This window comes from Diuraphis noxia, unplaced genomic scaffold, assembly GCF_037042655.1.
Source record: "Diuraphis noxia isolate RWA-SAM2 unplaced genomic scaffold, SU_Dnox_SAM2 contig0003, whole genome shotgun sequence".
Taxonomy (NCBI): domain Eukaryota; kingdom Metazoa; phylum Arthropoda; class Insecta; order Hemiptera; family Aphididae; genus Diuraphis; species Diuraphis noxia.
In genome coordinates, this window is record NW_028301713.1 from 44,413,740 (window position 1) to 44,437,523 (window position 23,784).

General features: G+C 27.0%; 3 protein-coding genes across 7 annotated transcripts; 2 read left to right on the top strand and 1 right to left on the bottom strand.

Moving 5' to 3' along the window:
- Positions 1–4,641: 4,641 nt before the first annotated feature.
- Positions 4,642–11,233, top strand: LOC107170708 (chromatin remodeler ATRX homolog). Its single transcript, XM_015520892.2, has 2 exons — positions 4,642–4,784; positions 7,398–11,233. The coding sequence occupies exon 2, from the start codon at positions 7,413–7,415 to the stop codon at positions 10,818–10,820; it is 3,408 nt and encodes a 1,135-aa protein (XP_015376378.2). The 5' UTR covers positions 4,642–4,784; positions 7,398–7,412; the 3' UTR covers positions 10,821–11,233.
- On the top strand, positions 4,643–16,175 carry PolG2 (DNA polymerase subunit gamma-2, mitochondrial). The gene is made up of 8 exons (XM_015520893.2): positions 4,643–4,784; positions 11,489–11,932; positions 12,127–12,259; positions 14,966–15,071; positions 15,134–15,310; positions 15,393–15,579; positions 15,648–15,871; positions 16,048–16,175. Exons 2-8 carry the CDS (start codon positions 11,713–11,715, stop codon positions 16,105–16,107), a joined length of 1,107 nt encoding a protein of 368 aa, XP_015376379.1. The 5' UTR covers positions 4,643–4,784; positions 11,489–11,712; the 3' UTR covers positions 16,108–16,175.
- A 3,489-nt stretch (positions 16,176–19,664) lies between these two features.
- On the bottom strand, positions 19,665–23,403 carry LOC107170704 (protein phosphatase inhibitor 2-like). Of its 5 annotated transcripts, none has more exons than XM_015520887.2 (6): positions 23,245–23,403; positions 22,833–22,939; positions 22,559–22,747; positions 22,234–22,319; positions 21,979–22,115; positions 19,665–20,466 (listed from the first exon to the last, which is right to left on the bottom strand). In XM_015520887.2, the coding sequence occupies exons 2-6, from the start codon at positions 22,937–22,939 to the stop codon at positions 20,443–20,445; spliced, it is 543 nt and encodes a 180-aa protein (XP_015376373.1). In that variant the 5' UTR covers positions 23,245–23,403; the 3' UTR covers positions 19,665–20,442. The 5 variants fall into 5 exon arrangements, with proteins under 5 accessions (XP_015376373.1, XP_015376374.1, XP_015376371.1 ...); XM_015520888.2 differs by having other exon boundaries at positions 23,234–23,388; XM_015520885.2 differs by lacking the exon at positions 23,245–23,403 and adding an exon at positions 23,117–23,243 and having other exon boundaries at positions 22,833–23,041.
- Positions 23,404–23,784: the final 381 nt, after the last annotated feature.

Below are 23,784 nucleotides of genomic sequence, written 5' to 3' on the forward strand. Positions count from 1 at the left end.
AGACCTGCGGTACCTACCTATTGTACTGATAATAATAAATATTATACTGTTTTTGTTTGATTCAATAAATATTGTTTTAAATACGTTTAATTCTGTCTTTTGCCTGTTCGAAATCCTTATTTTAAGCTCATGTCGACGGTGTTTGAGTGTTCCTACTTTTTATAAATTATTACAAAAACGGCTACTCGGTTATTAGCCAAATATTTAACACAGCACATAAAAGGTGCGACTACATGTAATATTGTTTGTGGGATTATTTACACTTTTGTTCGTCGACGACTCAAAGAACGTAATCATATGATGCTACGGATAAGGTGTTTAATATTAATTGCTGTCGATAGGTGTAATGAGTAGTCTACGACGGTGGTTAATCGACAACCGTAGTATCTGTGTATATGTAATCTCTTTAGGGTTTTTATGATTAAATTGATTAAATAACTACTCGGTTATACCATGAAAAGAATATTTTGGTGGTAATGTTAATAATTTAGTAAAAGTGAGTATGTACTGCTACGGATGCATTATTAAATATCATTACTTATAGGCAATGTAGTTTTTATTCATTTGTGGTAATTAAATAGTTACTAAATTACACCAGTAGTAATAATATGGACAGTTTTATTTATTAACGGCTGTATGAATGTCATTCATGGGACGGATAAAACATTAAATATTATTGTTGATAAATAATTTAGGTTCTATGAGTAGTCTATACATTTGTGATAATCAAATACCTACCCAAATTTACCAGAAAAAGCATATTTTGGTAATTATATTAACGCTTTGGTTCATCGCCGGCTCTATTATTGTCAGTGTGTTATTAAATATTACTGTTTATAGGTAAGTTAGCTACTGTGAAAAGCCTATTGTTTTTAAATATTTGATAGATTTAAATAACACTTTAGTTCATTGACGGTGTTAGTTATGAAATGGATACAGTATTAAATTATGCTATTGTTGGGCAAGGTAGATTCTATAAGTAGGTAATCTATATTGGTTAGGTAAATTATTTAACCAAGCCCACAAATGTACACCAATGTAATATAATAGTATAGTCACAAAACAGTTCGTTGACAACATTAAATGTTATTTGTATTAAATAGTATAATACACAGGTACATGCATATAATGTTAAACTTCCTTAATTTGACAAATTGTGTAAAAATCGTTAGAATTAGAATAAATTAATAAGCAAATTTAGTTAAACCAACTTCAATAGTTTGATTTTAATAAAATTACTCAAACATAGACTATCAAAATAAATTATTAAATATGTGATAGATCTAAATAACACTTTAGTTCATTGACGGTGTTAGTTATGAAAGTCTACATGTACTGAAATGGATACAGTATTAAATTATGCTATTTATGGGCAAGGTAGATTCTATAAGTAGGTAATCTATATTGGTTATGTTAATTATTTAACCAAGCCCACAAATGTACACCAATGTAATATAATAGTATAGTCACAAAACAGTTTATTGACAAAATGAAATGTTATTTTTATTAAATAGTATACATACATGCATATTATGTTAAACTCCCTTATTTTGATAAATTGTGTAAAAATCATTAGAATTAGAATAAATTAATAAGCAAATTTAGTTAAACGGACTTCAATAGTTTGATTTTAATAAAATTATTCAAACATAGACTATCAAAATAAATAAAAAATAATATATTGATATTACACTACATTTAGAAGTAACGACTAATTGTAAATTATTTAACATTTACCTAGAACTTAATTATTTAGCCGTGTATATGTATTTTTAAAATATACACAATGATTTTGTATATATTACAATATGTTTTGATTTTATTTTATACCTAACAAAAAAGAAATTGCTGTGTATTCACATGACTTCTTGATTAATTTTGTTAGTTACAATATGCAATAAAATAATGGTAGGTTAACTAAATGTTATGACTAAACAGTGAATAGAAACATAACTTAGTACAATATATGAACAGAATCATAGATGGATATACTATACCGAAATAGTATAAACACATCGATTAAAAACAAACATACCTACTATATTATAAGGTTAACTGACACATAATTAACACGTTTGAACGTTTTTAGTATTAATCGCCGCTAAATAAAAACGGTTTAAATGCTAAAGTTTTTCCACATTGCAGTATCTCGGTAGGATGTCCCAGTAGGTTAGGCGTTAGGCATTAGATGTTAGGGTATAGGGTTCGATCCCGGCGGCGGAGAATAATAAATTTGACAGATTTTTCTCCGACTTCTTAAGGAAAGAAGGAGTTCTAATGATAACAAAATTAATTGATTTAATTTGTTTGATCTTTTTTTTGTATTTTTTTTAATTTACCGATGTCCTAATGTTTTTTTCGTTTTTTTTTTTTTTTCATAATTTTCCAATGTTCTAATGATCATAATTTGTCACTCGAATTACTGTTGCATATTATACCTACAATAAATACTTGAATACTAGGTAGTCCGTGTTTTTAGTCTGTTATATTTAATAACTACGCGTGATCTATTTATTGATATCAATGATATCGATAAAAGTGTTTTTGAAAATACTGTGGTCTCTGGATATCGCTTAGTACCGTTAATCACTTCGCATCTTATATCTACGCGTACATCGTATTATTTATTAATTAATTAATAATAATAAAATTGTTAGTTGTAGGACTAGCTAAGTTATTGCGGTGGCTCATTTAAATAACATAGCCACCTGAGATCTTTTGCATTTTTTTCGAATTTTATTTAATTATTTTTTGTTATATTATTACTTAGTTCTTTTTTTAGTGAAGGTTGCTCCACCATCACTGAAAACCAATTAGAGCTATATGCCTAAATGTATTTGGATATCCCACAACGACGATAAATGATAATTGATGGGTACCTAACCATTTACGATCCGTCTTCCATAATAAACCGTTTTCAAGAAAAAAAAAACCATTTAATTAAGCTATGTGTGTGTATACTGTATAGTATACAAAATAGTATATAGTAGTATATAATATAAAATAAGCCATTGGTTACACTAAATAAATTCCAATTCCTTAAAACATACAATATGTTGTCTTCAGTATTATTCAATAACCTATAGGCTACACAACTTCCAGCAGTAATTTGTTCAAACTTATGATGACTTATATAATTGTAATATAAGTAGGTTCGATTATATAGGTATATAAAAAAAATTTACTATATAGGAACACCTTGAAGAAAAACACATATATAAAAGGAATATCTTTTATATTACTCATTTCATCAATGCAAATGTAACAGAAACACAATAAAATAGATCATCATTGTATTAATACTTATTACTAATTTGTGACTAAACCATAGGTACTCTGTTAATCATGAGAATTTCTACACGGCATGCACACCATTTTATTTGTGATATTCATTAATTTCTTAATTCACTTAATACTTTATTATTATTCATCGTGAATTTCTATTGCGAATTGCGTGTTATTTATAAAATTGACTGTCTATATGATCAAATGCTATTGGTTTATCAGATTAAATACGTTTATATGCGTTTTGTTATTCATATATTTTTCGTGAACAAAATAGATATATATCTACTACCAAAGTAGCGCAGTTTTATTTATTGCCGTGGAACAGAGGGTCTGCAATCCACCGCAGGTGGATTGCCTACCTGATAAGCTGCTGCACATATGTTAATCGATATTCACTTGGGGAGATTAACTTGCTAGACACCAAAACATGGATTTCAAATTGAAGATTTTTTACATACGAAAAAGCATCGGACATGCGACGAGAGGCCGTATAATTCAATGGCTGGTATATAATATATATATATGTGTGTGTGTGTATGGTTTACGTTACTTCTCTGTGTATGATAAAATTTGCTTAGGGTTTATCATGGCGAATACAATCATGTGTGCTCTAAAATGTTTATAATAATATATTATGCGTGTACAGAATAGGTTTATACTACCAAAGTAGCCGAATTTCATGTATTGCCGCGGAACAGAGGGTCTGCAATCCACCGCAGGTGGATTGCCTACCTGACAAGCTGCTGCACATATGTTAATCGATATTCACTTGAGGAGATTAACTTGCTAGACACTGAAACATTGATTTCAAATTGACGATTTTTTACATACGAAAAAGCATCGGACATGCGACGGGGGGCCGTATTATTCAATGGCCGATTTGCATAGGCCATAGGTGATGTGAGAATATATCTAGACACTCAAACTCGAAATTCAAACATTCCCGCCTTCGTAACGAGTTCGCCAAGCATTATCAGAAATCCTTATCACCTCCTCAAATTTTTGTTTTTAAACAGGAACAATTTTTATATGTAAAACTACGACGACATTGTCGTCACTAGCCTCCACCGCCCACTTCAGCGAGTCTCACCTATCCCCCGAGTTTCAGGACAGCGAGTTTCCGACAGCAGCTAGTTATAATATAAATTGTTATAAACGTAAGACGGTTCGATTCTCTATACCCATTACCCGATAAACTCATGGTCCCTTATTACACTAAATAGTTATTAAATCATGTCCAAAATATTATCAACAACATTCCAGAAGAAAAATTTGCGCCACTGTACTCCGAAAGTTGTCAAGTGGCTTGGTAGTATTGTAGAAAAAAGTACTGCTTTGGACAAAGATTTAGTTAATCGCCTGGAAACCGTGTCACATGTTGGATTTTCAAAACAAGGGGGTTTTGAGGTTTTGAGTGCTTCAGTTAAATTTGCTGATTGTATCACTAACATTGATACTTCAAAGGTGCCACCTCTCATAACTGTTCTGGAGAATTGGTATGTACTATATAATAATATGATAGATGTAATATACTAATAGATTTAAATCATGCAATATAAAAATTAGGTAGATATGTAATAATAATAATAAGTTACGCCTATAAGTTTAATTTGTTTGAGATATGAGAAAAATATGATGTAAATACTAAATAAATAATAGTATAGTAATAGTAAGTGCTATAATAGTTAATAACTGCAACCCATTCACCTAAAGAAAGATCACACCTATCACAATATTTGGTGTCTACAGTAATAAGCTATCACAATTTTATAAGTATACAAATTTAAAAATATCTTATCTAAAAAATCATGTCTGAGGTTTGACAATTAAACGTTGCTTACCATTTTATATTTATTTATTTTTACATATTTATATTTAGGTGTAAAATATATAAAAAAATAATTCATGTGTTCTTTAAGTTATTTATATTCACATGAAATATTTTCAACTATTTTAAGCTTAAGTCATTATACTTGATCAGTGGCCCAATCTTTAGGGACGTTACCGTTCCAAAAAAAATTTATTTTTGTAGTTGTTGGTAAAGTCTCCAAAATAAGATAAGAAAGAAATAGATATTAAATAGTATCTTGTAAAAGAGCCGAAATCTCAGGTACTATCAGCTGAACATTTCATTCCAAATATTAAATTTAGAACTGAATTGTTCTAATTTCCTTATCATGTTTAATACTATGGTCTAAAACCTTAACTAATAAATATATTATAAATTAATTTATAAGTGCAAGTTGATATATACTTTTATACTTCAAATTTTATTTATTATCAATTATTTACAATTTATAGTTCTTTGTATTAAGTAATATAAAATATTGTTCATTTGTGCCATATTTTAGAAACATTTTAATTGCTTTGATTTTTTTCATAATACTTCTATAAATATAGTTAGATACCTACTATTTTTAGTATAATATATTATTGGGCATATTAATATTTGTAATGATATTTATTTATATAATTATGGTGCTTACCTATAATGTAAACTTTTTTTTCTAATAAAACAACTATTTAAAATAAGAACTATAAATAGTGTATTTTTGCCTCCCCCCCCCCCCCCCCGACAAGTCATAAGTTAAAATTAAATTTATTACTGTTTTCGTGTTTTTATGTATGCTGTTTTTGTTACTATGTACTTGTAAGTTTTTGATGTTTGTATTTTTATACCCTTTGTGTTAGTATTTGGATCTTGTCAAGTGACCTTTTATTCTTAGTATACAATGTATATATCAGAAACTACTTGTATGAATTTTGATTCTGGCATGTCATAATTTTCAGAAAAATTATTCAATAAATAATTTAGAGCAGGGGTCCCGGCCCGTGGACACATTTTATTTGAGCCGCAAACAAAAGAAAAAAGTATAACTCAATAATATACGTTTTGGTACTGTAATTTATCATTTTTATTCATTGGTTTTTACCAACCTCTGCAATTTTGATGGCCCACAAATATATTCAAGATTCCTTATTTGGGTCTCCAAAAATATTAATTGGTAACCAGTAACCCCTGATTTAGAGTATAAAGGGGAATTAACATATTATGAAAAACAGATATATGCATCTATTTGTGTCCATAAGACACCCCTTAAGTAATTCAAAACATTTCAAAAATTTGTAAATATAGTCTAAGTAATTAGGGAAATTAAAAATCAGTTTTTGAACAACTGTTTTATTAAAGATAGAATAGGTTAGCATGCCTAGGTGAATCACTTTAAATTATTTTTTCTAATCTCATTTTTAATAAAATTTCAAAACTTAAATTTAGTATTCACTATTATTACAAAATACTTAATTTCTGGATTTCTGCTTCCAACATTTTAATTTGAGTGAATTTAATAACAGATATTAAGTCTTTATTAGAAGCTTTTAAGGTTGTGTCATTGATTACAATATATATTGGATACAATATACCAATGGTTATAAAATGTGATATCGTGGGCAAAAATTAAATGTAGACAAAGTGCAATGTCACTACCATAAGGATTCCAGCCAAGTGTAGAGTATTTTATGGTGATAATAATATGGAGGAAGAACATTTTTTTTTTCAACTTTAATAAAAGTCCCTCGTAACACACCTAATCAATTTCCTGAGAAAATCTAAGAAGACGTAAAGTAAATTTTGTTTTCCATACTCAAAGAAAAGTAAGGTTACATAAATATTTTTTATATAACACTATTTTTACTATTTGTTTTATTATATTTTGCTAACAACTGATTTGTATGTAAAAATATTGAAAACAATTCTTTAACTATTTCTGTAACCTTTGAATTGTATTGTAATTGTAAAAGATCAATTGACTAGTATTTTCTTTTAACACTAATAATACTAATTATAAAATGATCTATATACATTTGGTATGTTAAGCTTAACAATTATAAATATAGCGCGCTCTATTCAAGATTATGAGTATTTTGTTTATTTTTTTTTATTACATTAAAATAAGCTATATTTGTAGAGTTAATTATTAAGTCATTTTAAGTAATGAAGTTCTTCCAGTAAAAGGAAGAGTTTAAACAATTTAAATAAATTTAGTTAGTACTTATGATTTATTCACCAATTATTAATATTCTTATTAGATAATTTTTTTTTAATGTAGATCCTGGATTCAAATATGTCAAAAACTAGCAAAAACACTAAGATGCACAAAGCAAAAGTACAAAAAAATAAATGTCAAAATATGTCAAAGAATAAATCAAAATTAATTAATAAACAAGTTGGTAAAAATAGTGCAACTAATAATGATATTATACTTGAGTTGATGACAAAATACCCAGAACTAAATCAAACATTTGAATATATTTTATATTCTAACAAGTATAAACATACATTAACTGATGTTTTTAATATTATAAAAATGCTATTTTCCAAGTTGGAAGAATTGCAAAAACATGATGTTGACCTAAAAAATATTATGGAAAATATTAATCTTAATAATAAAATTAAAGGATTAATCCAAAGTACTGCAATTAATTTAACTCATGTTGTAGAGCAATTAGATGTAAATGAATCTACATTCTTAAATTTTGCACATAATTTTAGACCATTACCTACTATTAAAAATGACAGTCAAGAAGTTACAGGTAGTCTAATATCTAGTTGTCCCCATATACCTATAGTATCAGAAGACACTATAGTTTCAAGTTCACAAGCATCAAGTGATAATTGTTTAAATCAAACAATAAAAACTGAAAATAAATGTGACAAACTCATGACAAACATATTTGGTGGCCAATACACTATAATATTGTCATCAGATGATGAGTATGAAGAATTGGATGATTGTAATGGCTGCAAGAAACAAAATACAACAGAAAGTAAACCTATAAAAAATGAAGACATAATAAGCTATGTAATAGGATCAGACATTAAAGGTATGTTTGACAATGATAATTCTAACCAAGATATAATTTCGCCTTCTAAACAAAGTCAAGATATTATTCCAAAATCTAAATCACAACTGAAAACACCTACACCAAAAATCAGGAAGGTTAAACCAAAGGTTTCTAATGAAGCTGTAGATGAAGCAAGAAAAGCTGACTTTAATTTAAGAAGACGGCAGATTATTCGAAATAATGAAACGTTGAGTATAGTTAAAGAATTACATTTAAAGCCTCATGATATAGTATTAGAATTCGATACTGTTAAAAAAACACCAATAGTAAAGATTAGAAAAGAATTAGCTAAAGTCTTGAAAATACATCAGGTGGAAGGTATTCATTTTGTATGGAATACAGTTTTTGAAACTGTGGAAAAAACAAATACCACTGAAGGGACCGGGTGTATTTTAGCCCACCGAATGGGCATCGGTAAAACTTTGCAAATTATAACTTTAATATATACTATATTATGCCATACACAAATTAATATAAAAACATTTTTAATTATTTGTCCACCTGGATTGATTTATAATTGGATGGATGAAATATATAAGTGGTTAAAAAATATTGACATAGATGAAATTGTCAAAATTTATGATCTGCCTAAAACTCAGAAATTATACAATATAACAAACATAGCGACATGGAAATCTAAAGGCGGGATTCTTATTCTTAGTTATGAGAACTTTAAGAGTTTAGTGAATTGTAAACAAAGTGATTTACAAGAAGCATTCTATCATACTTTAGTTGATCCTGGGCCAGATGTAGTTATTCTGGATGAAGGGCACTATATTAAAAACACCCAAACTATACTATTAAAAAGTTTAACACAAATCAGAACAAAAAGAAGAATAGTATTAACAGGAACTCCTATGCAAAATTCTCTTAAAGAATATCATACATTAGTGGAGTTTGTCAAACCTAATATATTGGGAAATCTTACAGATTTTGTTACAACATTTATCAAACCAATTGATGCTGGCCAATTTATAGACTCTCATGATGAGGATGTTAAAATAATGAAACAACGTACATTCATTTTACATAAACTCTTACAAAATACTGTCCATCGAATTGATGATAAGAACCTAAAACCTTTGTTTACAAACAAAATAGAATACACAATTGAGGTTAATTTAACTAAGTTCCAATGTGAACTATATGAGAAATTCTTGCATTATAACAAAACATCTAATGATGGTTTTAATGTATTTTTATGCTTACATGTGTTAACATTAATAACATTACATCCAATAACATTGTATAGATTGAAAAATTTTAAAAATAGCAAACAACGTGAATTAGGGACTGCAGTTGATGAAAAATTATCAAAGGACTTGTCATGGATTGATAGTTATGGAGAAGATCCAAGATTTTTTGATGCTAAACAAAGCAATAAAATCACATATGTTTTAAATACAATTCACGAATGTTCTAAACGAAATGAAAAAGTACTTTGTTTTTTAAAATCACCATTAGCTTTAGATGCTTTGGAATATTTTTTAAAACAAGAGAAGAAATGGGTATTAGGAGAAGATTATCTTAGAATGGATGGTAAAACACCTCTATCTATACGAAATCAAATGTGTGAAGCTTTTAATAACCCTGAAAATACTGCTAAAGCTTTTCTTTTATCCATGGGTACTGGTGTCCTTGGATATAATATGGTTGGTGCTAATAGAGTATTGCTACTCAGTACATCATGGAATCCAAGTAATGATTTACAAGCCATCTATAGATGTTTACGGTTTGGTCAAAAAAAAACTGTTTTTGTTAACAGATTATTAGCAAAAGGAACTGTAGAACCAAAAGCATATTATCGTCAAATTTCTAAATTAGGAATGGCCAGCAGTGTTGTAGATTTACAACATATAAGTCGAAAAGTATCATATGATCAAACTAATGACTTATTTTCATTTGATTCGACAAAAAATTATTATCATCTACTTCCTAATACAAAGGATCCTGTACTAAACCATCTAATCAGATACAATTTTGAATTGATCAGTGATTTTAAAGAACATGATTCTATGCTTGTTGAGTCTGTCGAAGAGCAATTAACCATTGAAGAACGTAAACATATTTGGTCATCATTTAAAAACAAGCAATTGCCAACTAAAAGTTTGATTAGACCAAAACCACTTTCAAAGTTACTGAATACTGATGAGCTTATAGCGGAAAATAAAAAAATAAGCGAGTTTTCTGGTTCTACAAAAAATATCCAACCCAAAGAGTCACAAGTTCCTAATGAAAGTCATTGTTCTAGAATGCATACACATAACAGTGCCAAACAATCAAACACACCTACAAATAAAAGAAAACAATCAACAAGTACTGAAGAAACCCTAAATAATTCAACATATTCAAATGCTCGATTAAAAATTTCCAAATTTGATAAATCTGACCACCATAAAAATGTTGAACCCATACAAAATCAGTTCAGAAGTTTTCAACATAGAACTTTTAATCACCATAAGAGGCACCTAGCATCACATCATCGTGCTCCTTTTTCAGGTATATTACCAAATTTAAAACATCGGCCTGATCCAAACTTAAGAAGCCAACCAAACCACATTAAGTTTAATATAAATCAAACATCAACTGAAAATAATATTTTAAACCGATCTGGTATGTCAAGATAAATAAGTCAAATATTTTCTTTGGATTTAATATATTATAATCCTGTAACAGTAATTATGTAATAAAAATGTAATGCCAATACATGTCCATACTAGAAACAGTTTTAATGTTATTTTATATTATTTTTAGATTTTAAGTATTTTATCCAAGTTAAAATTTAAATTATTAATTAGTTCCACCATCTTTATAATTTTATGGAAAACTAATTGTATTATTTCTTTTACAAATGTATAATATTTTGTTAAAATGTATCTTTTCTTTGTACACATAAATCATCAAGTGAATTAAAATTATATCTGTTCATTGAAGTTAAACTAATTATAATAGTGATATTTATGTAATAATATTTTATATTACTATGCATGACGTGGTTAACACTTTATAATAATAAAATATACTACATTTATATTACTTATTCATTGTTTAATATATCATTAACCTTAGATAAAAGACAAAATATATATCTTTATATCTTAGTTTTTCACTATTTTTATTTTAAAGTAAAAATTTGTTTAATTAAATATACTTAGAGTTTCCTTTCATTTATTCATTAATTCTTATAAAAGATTAAAATATGTTGATAGATTTTTGAAATATACCTATGATTTAACTTTATAAGTTTTTTAAAAATTTAGTCCAAATTTTATTCAAAAGTAATAATAATTTTCAGGAACACTGGTTTGAGAAAAGATCTATCATCAGACAAAATCACAAGGAGAGAAATTATGTGTAATGCATTAGTTGTGGAAGAAGATTATTTTGTTGCTCCCACAAATCAAGTCTAATAAAAATAATAATTTTTTATAAACAGTTATTCATCGACTCATAGTTATATTTTTAATTAAATTATTATTATATTTTATTTAAATTACTTATTCAATTTTAAGACTACAAATGAGCCTATTAAACAGAATATTGTCTATGTGCAAAGCTTATGCATATATGGAACCTATAGTCATAAATAATACTGTTGACCATTTAAAATATGGTTCTACAGGTGAACTACTATGTCAAAATATCAGAAGTGAATGGTTGTATAGCAATGTTACTAGTAGAGATGAAAGTGTATTTCAATTTTGTAACGTCTGGGAAAAACATTTCAATGATATTATAAGTAAGATTAATGTATTTTACTAACCTATATCTAATAATTATAATAATATATCTTTCAAGATAAAAAAAAAAAAAAAATTAATAACCATTAAATATTTGAGGTAACAATAAAATTGTATTATTATTATTATTATTTTTATTATTATTTTTATTATTATTATTATTATTACTACTACTACGTTGGTTTTATCCAAGGTCTTAAAGATCCGTTTATGAATGCTAAACAGTTTTCCAATAATCAACTACCATTCGGTTTCGCTGATTCAAGAAGTCTCTGTGAACAACCAGATTTAATGGATTCTAGAGTTGGAGATAGAAAATGTTTTAGGTAATATATAAGATATCTAAACCCTTAGAAACCGTTAAAATACTTTTTAAGTAAAAATTAATAAAATTATAATAATTTCATACTTAAATATGTGCTCCAGCTCCGACACTTATTGACCTCTAAATATATTCATCTGAACAACAAGCTCCTTGTATGCAAAATGCTACTTAAACCAATATGGGTCTATGGTTTACAGCTCTGGGGATCACTAAAACCTATTAACGTCAATAGAATACAAACTTATCAATCCAAAACTCTAAAAATCACTAAAGCACAACCTCTCCGTACCCTTTGTTGCAGACGTGGTTAAAACACACTAAAAAGATTCAATAACTGCCTTTTAAATCACAGAAACTCACTCATGCACGATATCTCTTCCTTGACTATCCATGGAAATCCTCCCTAATGTCTCAAGCTCAAATGGTATAGAAATCTATTGACATACTAATATTCAATTGTAATACTCATGTCTTTTATAGTGTCTCCACGGGAGGCTTCTACACTCTGTTTAATTTGTCATTTTTATTTTTTTTATTACATATTACTTCCTCAGTTGTTCTTTTTTGTTACAGATTGAAAAAAAAATTTTAAAAACAAAAAATAAATATGAAATATGATTACAGAAACTAAATGATAGGCTAGTATAGGGCATAGACATAGGATTACAATTTTGTTGTCTTAAATATGTATTTACTGTTTACTGTTTAGATTATAATATAAAAGTAATACCATCATCTGGCATCTACCATTTTTATAGTCATCTGATAAAATGGTGAAATAGCGAAGCCATGCTAATATACAAAATTAATGATTTTAATTTTAGGTACCATATACTATAATAATCAGGGCTCGAGACTTCTAGCAATTGCATATTTATTTATAATATGTTAAAATATAGCAGAGTAAGCTACAAATCCGTTTCATACTAAAACAAATGCAGCTTTAAAAGTTTTTAGTGCATATTTTAGGGTTTTTGCATTTTTTCTGCTATTTTTATAAGTATTGTGCTATTTTTTGCATATAATTTGTTAATTTGAAAAAAATGAAGTAATTTTGTGGTTTATACTTAGTGAGTGGCTAAATTCCTAATTTACAAAAGTAAAATGTTAAAACGTATAAAGCCACAGTTACAAAATGACTTCAGTGCGGACGCCAATTATTTTTTAGAATTATCAATTAGATTAAAAATAAATATTATTAGAATTAATGAAAATAATTTTTTTTTAGCATATTAAATTTTTTTATTGGGCATATTATAGTGCATATTTTATCATATTTTATCATTTTTTAAAGCATATTATAGTGCATATTTTAAGGTTTTTTAGTGCTAGAAGTCTCGAGCCCTGATAATGATATTATAAATTTATCACCGAAAAATGCCGTTGTGGTAATGTCATGATATCTGTAAAGTTATAAAAGTCATCTTAACATGACTATATTACCTACTGGTTATTATCTTAATGTTAAACCTGTATTGGAATGTGAAATTATATGAGGAATTAATCATGGTGAGTGTGCTCAATGTTGAAAACGGCTGAGTAAGAAAGGAGTAGATTTTGTACCCACTCAAGTCTTAATATTTGCTCTTAACAAGATAAGGATCCCAAAATATGCTGTATTCTAGTTTTAAGTGAACTAATATGAAATAAAAAGTACAAATGCTAACTATAGAATTGAAAGTCTGTGATATGTGTGCGTGATGTATCGAAGCGAAGAATTTTAGGAACATTATTAACTGTGACAATCAATAATTATATGGTTGTTGAAATTCAAGGTTGCAGTAAAATGGTTGCCTATATATAAAAATTAGGTTAAATGTTCCAGAAGAATATCGTTGAATGAGGAAGTAGTGTGAGATATGTTAGATATGTAGATATGTTGTCAAAAAAAAGCCTATTTGGCATTTGTTAATATTTGGTTGAAGACCAACACTTTTCACCCAAGTAGAGAAGATATCTTGTTCAGCTTGAATTTTATAACAGCTATTAGGAGTGCAAATATTTATACATTTATTTTTATGTCATTAGCATAGAGAAAACTAGCCATTTTTAGATTTAATTGACAATTACAATGAAAATTAAGAGATTAAAATGATCAAATTTCAGTACACCGGATGGAACTTATTGAGACAGTTTTTGATACCCATTACCCAATGACTTAGAAAGCCATGGTTTACAGTATTAAATGTTTTTTTTTTAAATCCATGTAGACTACATAGTCAACATATTTGTGTCTCAGATATAATTGTGAATCCAATGTTACTACAGGAACGGTTAACTTACTGAGTCTTAAGCCGTATTGGTTATAGTGATAAAAATTTGGTTTAAGTTGCATTTATCTTTAGAATATACAATTTGCTCAAGTAATTTAGCTAATGTGTATGTGTGTGTTTTCTACAGTTCTGTGAATAGTGGAAAATCAAGACCATAGAGCTAATTAATACATTAATTTAATGATGTTTGAACAAGCCCGTGAGTTCTATAAATATGATGTAAATGAAATAACATAAGAAGAATTTAAGTTATGGAAAATGAAAGGAAGTAGGAAAACAACGCTAACTAAACAATGAGATGTATTAAAATATTTCCCTGGAGATATACTTACATAAACATCATCAAACATATCCAAATAACATATCAAAGCATTTATATAAAGCTACTATACAAAATTTTTTTTTTACATGACCTCTTATTTTTCCTAATGTAGCCCAAAGAATTTTACAAGATTTAAGTATTTTGCATTTTGTATACCAGAAGAAGGTCAACAATTTTTTTATCACTGGCAAAGACAACGCAAAATTTGGTGGAGAAAAGTAATATGAAATAAAAACTTGACAGACTGATATTTATGATGTAAATTATTCGTATTTCGTAGTTCTCTGCCAATCCCGGTAGATTTTCATTGACCGAAATATCGACTGATGATAATGGGCAAGAGAGCACGGAAATCCGAGCTGAATTTGAATGGGGACAGGAGACAATTGAAACCATACGTAACGTAAGCACTAAAATGTTTGATAGTCTCGAGCCAGCAGAACAAGAAATATTTTTAGTGAGTAGTAAATGCCAATAATAAATAATAATCTTCCAATATTATAAATAATTAATTTTGTTTGTTTCAATAAAATAAATAGTCAAGAGTAGGAAAAAGAAAAGTCTTGCCTCACATAGTGGAAAGTGAAACTAGTCTTGAGAAAGCGTGTATGGTGTTTCTGTGTGATGGATATACAGAATTGCCTTATCATAATGATCGCAGGGAAGTTTTCCGGTTCCATCGTAAATTGGCTCCATATAAAATAACATTTGCGGCTCCGCTATTAAGTCAGGCACAATAGTCAAGTGTGAAATCATCGATTTATTTTTAACGGATTGATTTAAATCATTTTTAGATGCCAAAAAAGCTGACGAACTGAGGCAACTTTCTGTGTACTTGGGACTTAATTTAAAAAAATCTGGGGTGTCTACCTTAATAACTCCAAACATGGCGAAAAAGTCTCTCGAATCGCAGTTCACAGATTCTGACTGTCTAGGCATACCTTATATAGCTGTACTCAATGAGTCTACTTTAGAAGATGGTATTGTAGGACTCCGAAGTATTGAAACCACACTCGAGGTAGTATTAATTTATTTATGTGTAATTTTATATTAATGTGAGCCGTTGTCTTGTATTATTAATGAATACTTTGTACATGCTTAATGCATACATTAACCTTTGGGTTTATAAGCAAAGCCTTAAAGAAGATGTATAAAGATAAGAACTAACTATTTTATTCTTATATTTATTTGTAGGAAAAAATTCATGTGGCCAATTTGACTTCTTATGTTGAACTACTCATAAAAAATTACTGATTATGTAACTACCACTATTAAATGTAATTTAAATAAATTTGTGAAATAAAAATATATATCTGTATTGATTTACATATTATTATAAATATTAAGAATAAAAAAAAAAAAAAAATGATTTAATATAAGCAAAGAAAGTCTTTAATCTATGTATATTTAATATAGAAAGAAGAAAAATTGTTCGCTTATTCAGGGTAATCTTTGAAGCTACTTAACTGATTTAAAAAACAAAAATGCCTGCATCAAACTACAGTAGCTATACTATTCCAAGGATCCATAACCAATTTTAGATTCTGAGCGGAGCGATTATGAGTGATAACGTTATGAGTGATAACGTTATGAGTATTTCAAGTTAAATTAACTAGTTACAATTTTATAATACTCATAACTCGTTTAAAAATTAAAGTATAATAAAAAACCTATGAGAAGCCCTTGATAATAATGTTACCTTTAATTTTTATAAGAGGTCAATTCACTCTAAATTTTAAACTAACAGAGCTATTATATCTGTTCTGTTGAGCATAAAAATTGCTGTTGCGCATTTGTGAGACAGAAACAATACATGAGGGTATCATGTCCCCTTAACTTAATTAAATATCCAATCATTAGGTGCATTTTAAATGATTTATAGCAAGTCAAATTGAAAGCAGTTGTTTTAAGTTATTGAATTTACAGATAGAAATAAAAATTTTAATACTTCATGATTTTACAATAGTTTTATCTGGTTATTGACTACTAAGTACTGTCAATCTGGGCGACTTGAAACAGTCATTTTTATTAATTTTATCATTATAATTTATGTTAACTATATTTATAGTAAGAAGTGAATTAGCAAACCGTTTTTGAATTAAAATATTCTTTGTCGTGCGTTTGTGATACAAAATATTATTATTATAAATAATTAAAATTTTAATAACAAATACAAAAATATATGTATAATAATTTACTGTTAAAATTGTAGTCATTTTATAATGACTTTTAAAAAATGTGTTCTAGACTTATCTGAAGAACATCAAATTTAAATGTTTGTTTAATTCTCATATATTGGATCAATGGTGTAATTCCATTAAATGTCAGCAGGTGCAAAATTTTTATCAGTACAATAATCGTAATGACAAATTAAGTCATATTACTCATATTTAATGCTAATTGCGTTGCTCGCGTGTACTATAGGTATCTTTTTATATTTGATAACAATATAACATAAGTAAATATTGAAATCTGTAGGCACCTATATTTTAAATACTTTATGTGCTGTGTCTGTACTATGATACATTATACATAGAAAAATATTATATTTATATGAAATTAATAAAATTGATAACAACATTTTTAAATAAGTTTAAAAAAAATTCAACAAATCAATGAAATATAGTTGGTATTGTATTTCAATAAGTATTAAGTTCAGCGTCTGCAGGTGCAAAAGCATCTTTGCACCTGCGACCTGCTACATAATATCAGGGGTTGCAAGTGCACCGTTGTGCACCTCCGTAATTACGCCACTGTATTGGATAGTAGTTAAAAATAATATTCATTTAATTGTAAAAACCTCTTTTAGTGATTTTACATTAACAGTTACTTAAAAAAAAAAAAAACAAACATAATTTAAGGTAATTTGAAACAATGCAATACTACTGAAGAAGTGACTTTTAATTAGGTTCTATTATTTAATTTAGTATTCAGATACCTGGAACCTTCTTCAATTGTTATTTGGTTGTTGTTTTAACTTAAAACAACGTTAATGTCGTTAATCTTTTATTAAAAGAAGTTTTTATTAATTTAATTTTTTTTATCAAGGAAAATTCTGGTTCACTGTTTTATGTTTCATGGTAAAAATAACTCATAAAATATTTCATTTGATTTTTGATTTCAAAGTTATCTTAAACAAACCAATCCAACCACAGCCTACAATTTTATAACAGTATATTATGTTGACTAAAAATAGCAAATGGTAAGTATTCAAAAATGTTAGTTTGATTTATTAAAATATCAATATTTTACTTTCATTTTTCATTTTAAAAGGTGATAACAATTAAAATTATATAAATATTTTTATTTTGGTTCATCCAAATAAGATCAGTGTCTACTGTTGTATCACATCTAGAAATAGTATACATATAAAATTTACAAATTTACAACTTAATTATACAATTTTTAGTTTTGACTAGAATTTTGTACTCAAAGTTAACAAAATAATAGAGATGTAAGTAGATCTAAAAATAATGTACATATAACTTATATTAAAATATTATTATGACTTATCACTTATGAGTTATGATAGGGGCGCCCACAGGGGACTAGCCATTTGTGGGGGGGGGGGGGGCTAAATCCCGTTAGCCACCCCCTTGGATACGCTATTGAGTTATGATCACTTATAAGTTACAACAATAATAATAACAATAATAATCATAATATTTACTGAAGCGTCTATAGTTATTTATTAACTACCAATGTCAAATATATTAGCTTATATGAATTTGTGAACAATACAATGATTTATTGTTTTATTTTATTAATTGTATTTTCCAACAACAAAAAATGTATATTTTATTATCCATTCTAGTCCAGTGATTCTCAATCCCTAATTTAAAATAATAATCAAACTTAAACAAAATTAAATATTGACAAACTGAGAACATCTGATGTGTGGGTATTTAGAAAAAAATTTAAACATACACTATACTCTGTTCTACAAGAGAACATGCTACATGCCGTATCTCAAACAAAATTGGTGTTTAGACACAACTCCTAATAACATCTTGTGATAAAGAAATTAGTTTTGATAGCAGAGTGATGTGTGGATGCACAGAACTGGCATGTTCTCTCATTAAATAGAGTATATCATTTTACTATTTTATAAAAAAAATAAAAACCAAAAGTATAAATTTACTATACCAAAAATTAATAAAATAAAATTGTAAAAAGTACCATTTTTATTATCAAGACAGTCGAAAATCGTGGTTCTAAACAATGTATGATATTAAATATACCAATGATTAGTATTTACATTTATATTAAAGCCTTCTAGTACATTATATTATCATATTAAAATACTTTTTTATAACTTACCTATACTACAACATTTTTATGTAATCATATATTAAAACAATCTTTACTCAATTGTTTCACTAAAAATAAAATATACTATAACACTATATTAAAAAATATTTTAATTTATTCACTTTTAATATACACATAAAAAATATGTGTGAAATTTTATAAAATATGAATCTGTAAAGAATCTTTAACATGTTACTATGTTAGCTTAAAACAATTTGTAAGCATTTATTTCGACTTTTAAAAATATAATTTAATTTGATTATAAATTTTGTAAACAAAATATATTAAATCTACATAGTTTAAATCTATTCAAGATCCACATTTTTGATAAATTAATTCAAAATATTAATTATTTTTAAATTAATTCATATTCTAGCAGATAAAAATAATAGTTAATAATTATAAATGAACCTAACTAACATACCAACTGGTCAGATAACATTTTTTTTTTAAACTAAAGTTATTAGTAAATAAGTCACATAAATGTATATATCACACACTTTAACAGCTTATAATTTATAATTTTTATTTTAGAGAAAATAATACTACATGATATAATTTTTACATAGGAATTTATTATATTATATAGAATAAGTCTCTAATATACAATTTAGTCTCTCGTTTTTAAATTATATAACACTTGACATAAATAGGTAAATTAAACTTTATTTTTTCAAATCTTTAATACTTTAAAAATTAAAATATACATAAGACAAATAAAATCTTAAATAAAAATAAATAGAGATTATAGTTGAGCATTAACCTAATCAAATAATAAGGATATTGTTTAAACTGAAAACCGATGTCAAATATTAAGGCGTTTTCATAATTTGGGATGCATATAACTCTATTTATAAACATAAATGTTTCAATGTAGATAGAAAGTAAATGTGGTCTATAAATGTGTTAAGAGGATGCTACACCTCCACGTGTTGTCACCCTTTTACAAATGTACAGCCATATTAAGTATATTATAATGTGTACAACACTACAATACAGCAAAAACTGTTTAGCACGGGATTGAAACCACTAAGAGTCCGTATTACAATAGTTGAACTCCGGTTAAACCACGGAATTCGGTCGGTAAAATCAGTGGTTCAAGCATAACTGAGGTTTAAACTATGATTGTAAAACAGGTCCTAAGATTATAGTAAGAGTTAAGCTTCCAAACTTATATACAATAAAGTAGAGAACAGTATCTGTGAAATATCTTTTGATATCATTTATACAAAAAAAAGTTTTTCTGTTTCAAACTCCATAATTTTTGTGTTTTTCGAATTATTGAATCACTTTTTTGTAGTCCTGAAAACAAAATAACAAAAACAATATTTCACAGCCAAAGTTCTCTTTTTTATGTGGTAAAAATTGCATTTCTTAGTTATAACTGTAATCTTTTTGGTTCTTTCTCGTGTTAAAAAAAAATGTATACATTTGTTAAAATGGAGACAACAAATGTAAACCCGGTATAAAAACAAAGGTCACAGTACATTTAATTATCATACTGATTTGTATTGACAAATTTCAAGAGTAATTATAAGTTCAATGACAAATTTGTATAAAATAAATGATTAAATGTAATAATTATTATTTAAAATTTAACAAGGGGCTCTTAAAATATAAAAATTAGTTAACTAATATGCAATACTGTTTATGTATACAAAAAATTATTAACAAAATCCAACAATAAAAAATTAAAATGTTGATAATTTTTTGTACCTAATTAATTATATGGCTGTAAATTGTACTGTAATTAACAATAAAAAGTGTTAACATAAACATTTAAAAAAATTGAGTAAGTTATTTATTTTACACGAGAACAATTTATTATAATTTATTAGTGTACTAAAAATATAATTCAATAAATCGTTAGCTAAAGATTTTAACTATTGTCTATTTCGTGATTGAAAATTAAAAATATATTTTTTAATTTATATTATATTAACAGTGGTGCTCAGTGGAGGACTGGGAAGGTAAATGACCCAGAATTCTAAAACAATGAATAGGCCTAACCAGCCTTTATATGAAACCCTAGTTTTTCAGGTAGTTTATCAAACATATTATACATTATAATATACTTAGGTACTTGTTCAGGTTCTCCCACAGAATTTATCTCACAGATAATAACTAAAGATATTAATGTATAATTAATACAACAATATACAGTTAATATTACATTATCACATATTACCATATTTATTTATAAAAAACTGCTATGATTTTTTACAGAATTGAAATATCAAATCAACAAAATATTTAGATTTTAATATGAAACTCAACTAGTCATAATTTTATAGTTTAATGAATAACTTGAAGAATTAAGCATTTTATTTTATTTTGCGAATACCGTTGTTTCTTTAAGCACATATCCAAGAAATACAAGTACTTAACTTTTGTTGAAATATTTTATGTCTCTTTCATAAACCAATGACTACAAAATGTAGCTAAATAAATAGTTTAAATACAATTGCTTAAAAATGTTGAATGTTATATTTGCAATATAATTTTACATAAATTGTGTTAGACAATATGTTTATAGTGTATTAGCTATTTTATAAAAACCAATTATGTGCTTCAAAGAAACTGAACATTTTTAATGTTAAATTTAATCATTTATGATTCAATTTTTTTTTTTTTTAACTGATTTAAATGATACTTATTAAATAATAAGCAATCTATATTTGTAGTAAACAAATCGCCAAATATGCAAAAGGTTACCTCAATGAAATACCATAATAAATCACAATACATTTTTGATCTTCAATAATGTGCAATAAGCTTTTATAAAACAAACAACAAGAAAAATGTACTTTATACCAGACTAGCTTCATTTGATTTATTAGTATCATCATTTTCATCTTCATCTTCATCCATCATTTGCTTGGCCAGTATTTTTGCAGTCTGGAATTCATTATAATGTTCCTTTCTTTTTTGTTCAAAAATTTCTCTCGTAACTAAAATTATATAGTTTTAACTATTAAATATGTCAAGAATTTTGGTTCCTGAATAACTTAGTTGAACAAATTATGAAATACACTACACAGTTAATCAATTTTATAAAATATAACAAACTTTTATCTTCTGGAGATTCATCTTCAGATTCAGCTTCTTCTTCTGATTGGAATGAACTACTTTTCCGTCTACCTCCTTCCTCAATTCTAGTAAATTAAATTATTATTAATTTATCAAAATTAAACATCAATGTGATCTAGGGACTGCAAGACTTTAATCAAATAAATTAAGATAGGGATTAAGAATCTAAGTTGTATGATACAATTATATTTTGATGTAAGTATGATTCTTAACAAACCTTTATAAAATACATATATATATATAATTTTAAAATATTTATCTGAATCAAAATTTATTTCAAACTAGATAAAGTGACATTATTTACCTTTTCCTCAACTCCTCTGCATTTACGCCGCTGTCCATTTCGTCATCATCTTCATTAACTTCTCGTTCGTAAGGTGTCTTAGGTTCATCCACTTTCATGTGTCCATAATCTTTATCCGGTGGATGTAAAGTCTTTAATATATTCATTTCGTCCCATTTGGCAGACTTGTTAGCAATTTTTTTCTGTTTTCTAAGATATAAAATAACAGAATTATAATTTATAGTAAATACATAAATACCTAAAAAGACTTAATATTATTCTAAAATTAACTCACTCTTTTTCTTCATAACTGACTGAAGGTTTTAGGATACCTTTGGACGGTTCTTTTTTCAAGTTATCGGTGGGATTTTCAGATCCTGATGGACCTGAAGTAGAAGCCATCTGTATTCGATTTAATTAATAATCGCAGTTAGAACTTTTAATAGGAACTTCAATAATGTTGCATTATTTGCGTTTAGGAATTTTAAACCATTACAGGTACATCTAAGGTATTTATTTAAATATTTTATCAATTTTAACTTTTTTCAATCAAATAACAAATAGCAAAACTAATATTACCTAATGTTGTTTTTTTTTTTTTTGTGAGTAATTGTGTGATAATATTTTAATGGTTAAAAATTAAAATATGAAATGATGTTTACCACGGACTTTAGTATCTATTATCTTAAATCGTACCGATTACTAACCAATGTACAGCTGCAGCAGGCTGCTTACGATGTTGTAAAGAGATTAGATAATATTATTGTGTAGGTTCTTCCATACACAAAGACGTAAGTTGTCTCGTTAATCTGTGGAGCAGTAAATCTGTTTATCTGTTGCAGTTATACCAGTAGTTATAATCTGCATCGTTGTACCACCCCGCACAGGCAATTATATTGTACGACGGTATCAAATTCTAACTAATGATACACAGTTGCAGTAACTTTCCGAATTATAATAACTGCATAATATATAATAACACTTTTTGTGTGTCTGTCCTCTTTCGGGACTTCGATTTTCTTCAACTGCATGTTTTCTGAAAGGAAAGTGAATATAGCTGGTAGTTTGGGGGATCAAAAGTAATTCTCAATAGTTTTCAAACATAAAAAACAAAAGAGAAACAAAAAATCAAGGGAAAACTGAGGATTTTACGCACATTTTGTTTTCAACTTTGACCTCTCGAATGCACCTTATATTAGATTCACTTTCCTATCAGAAACTATATGATGTTGAATAAGAAAATTGTA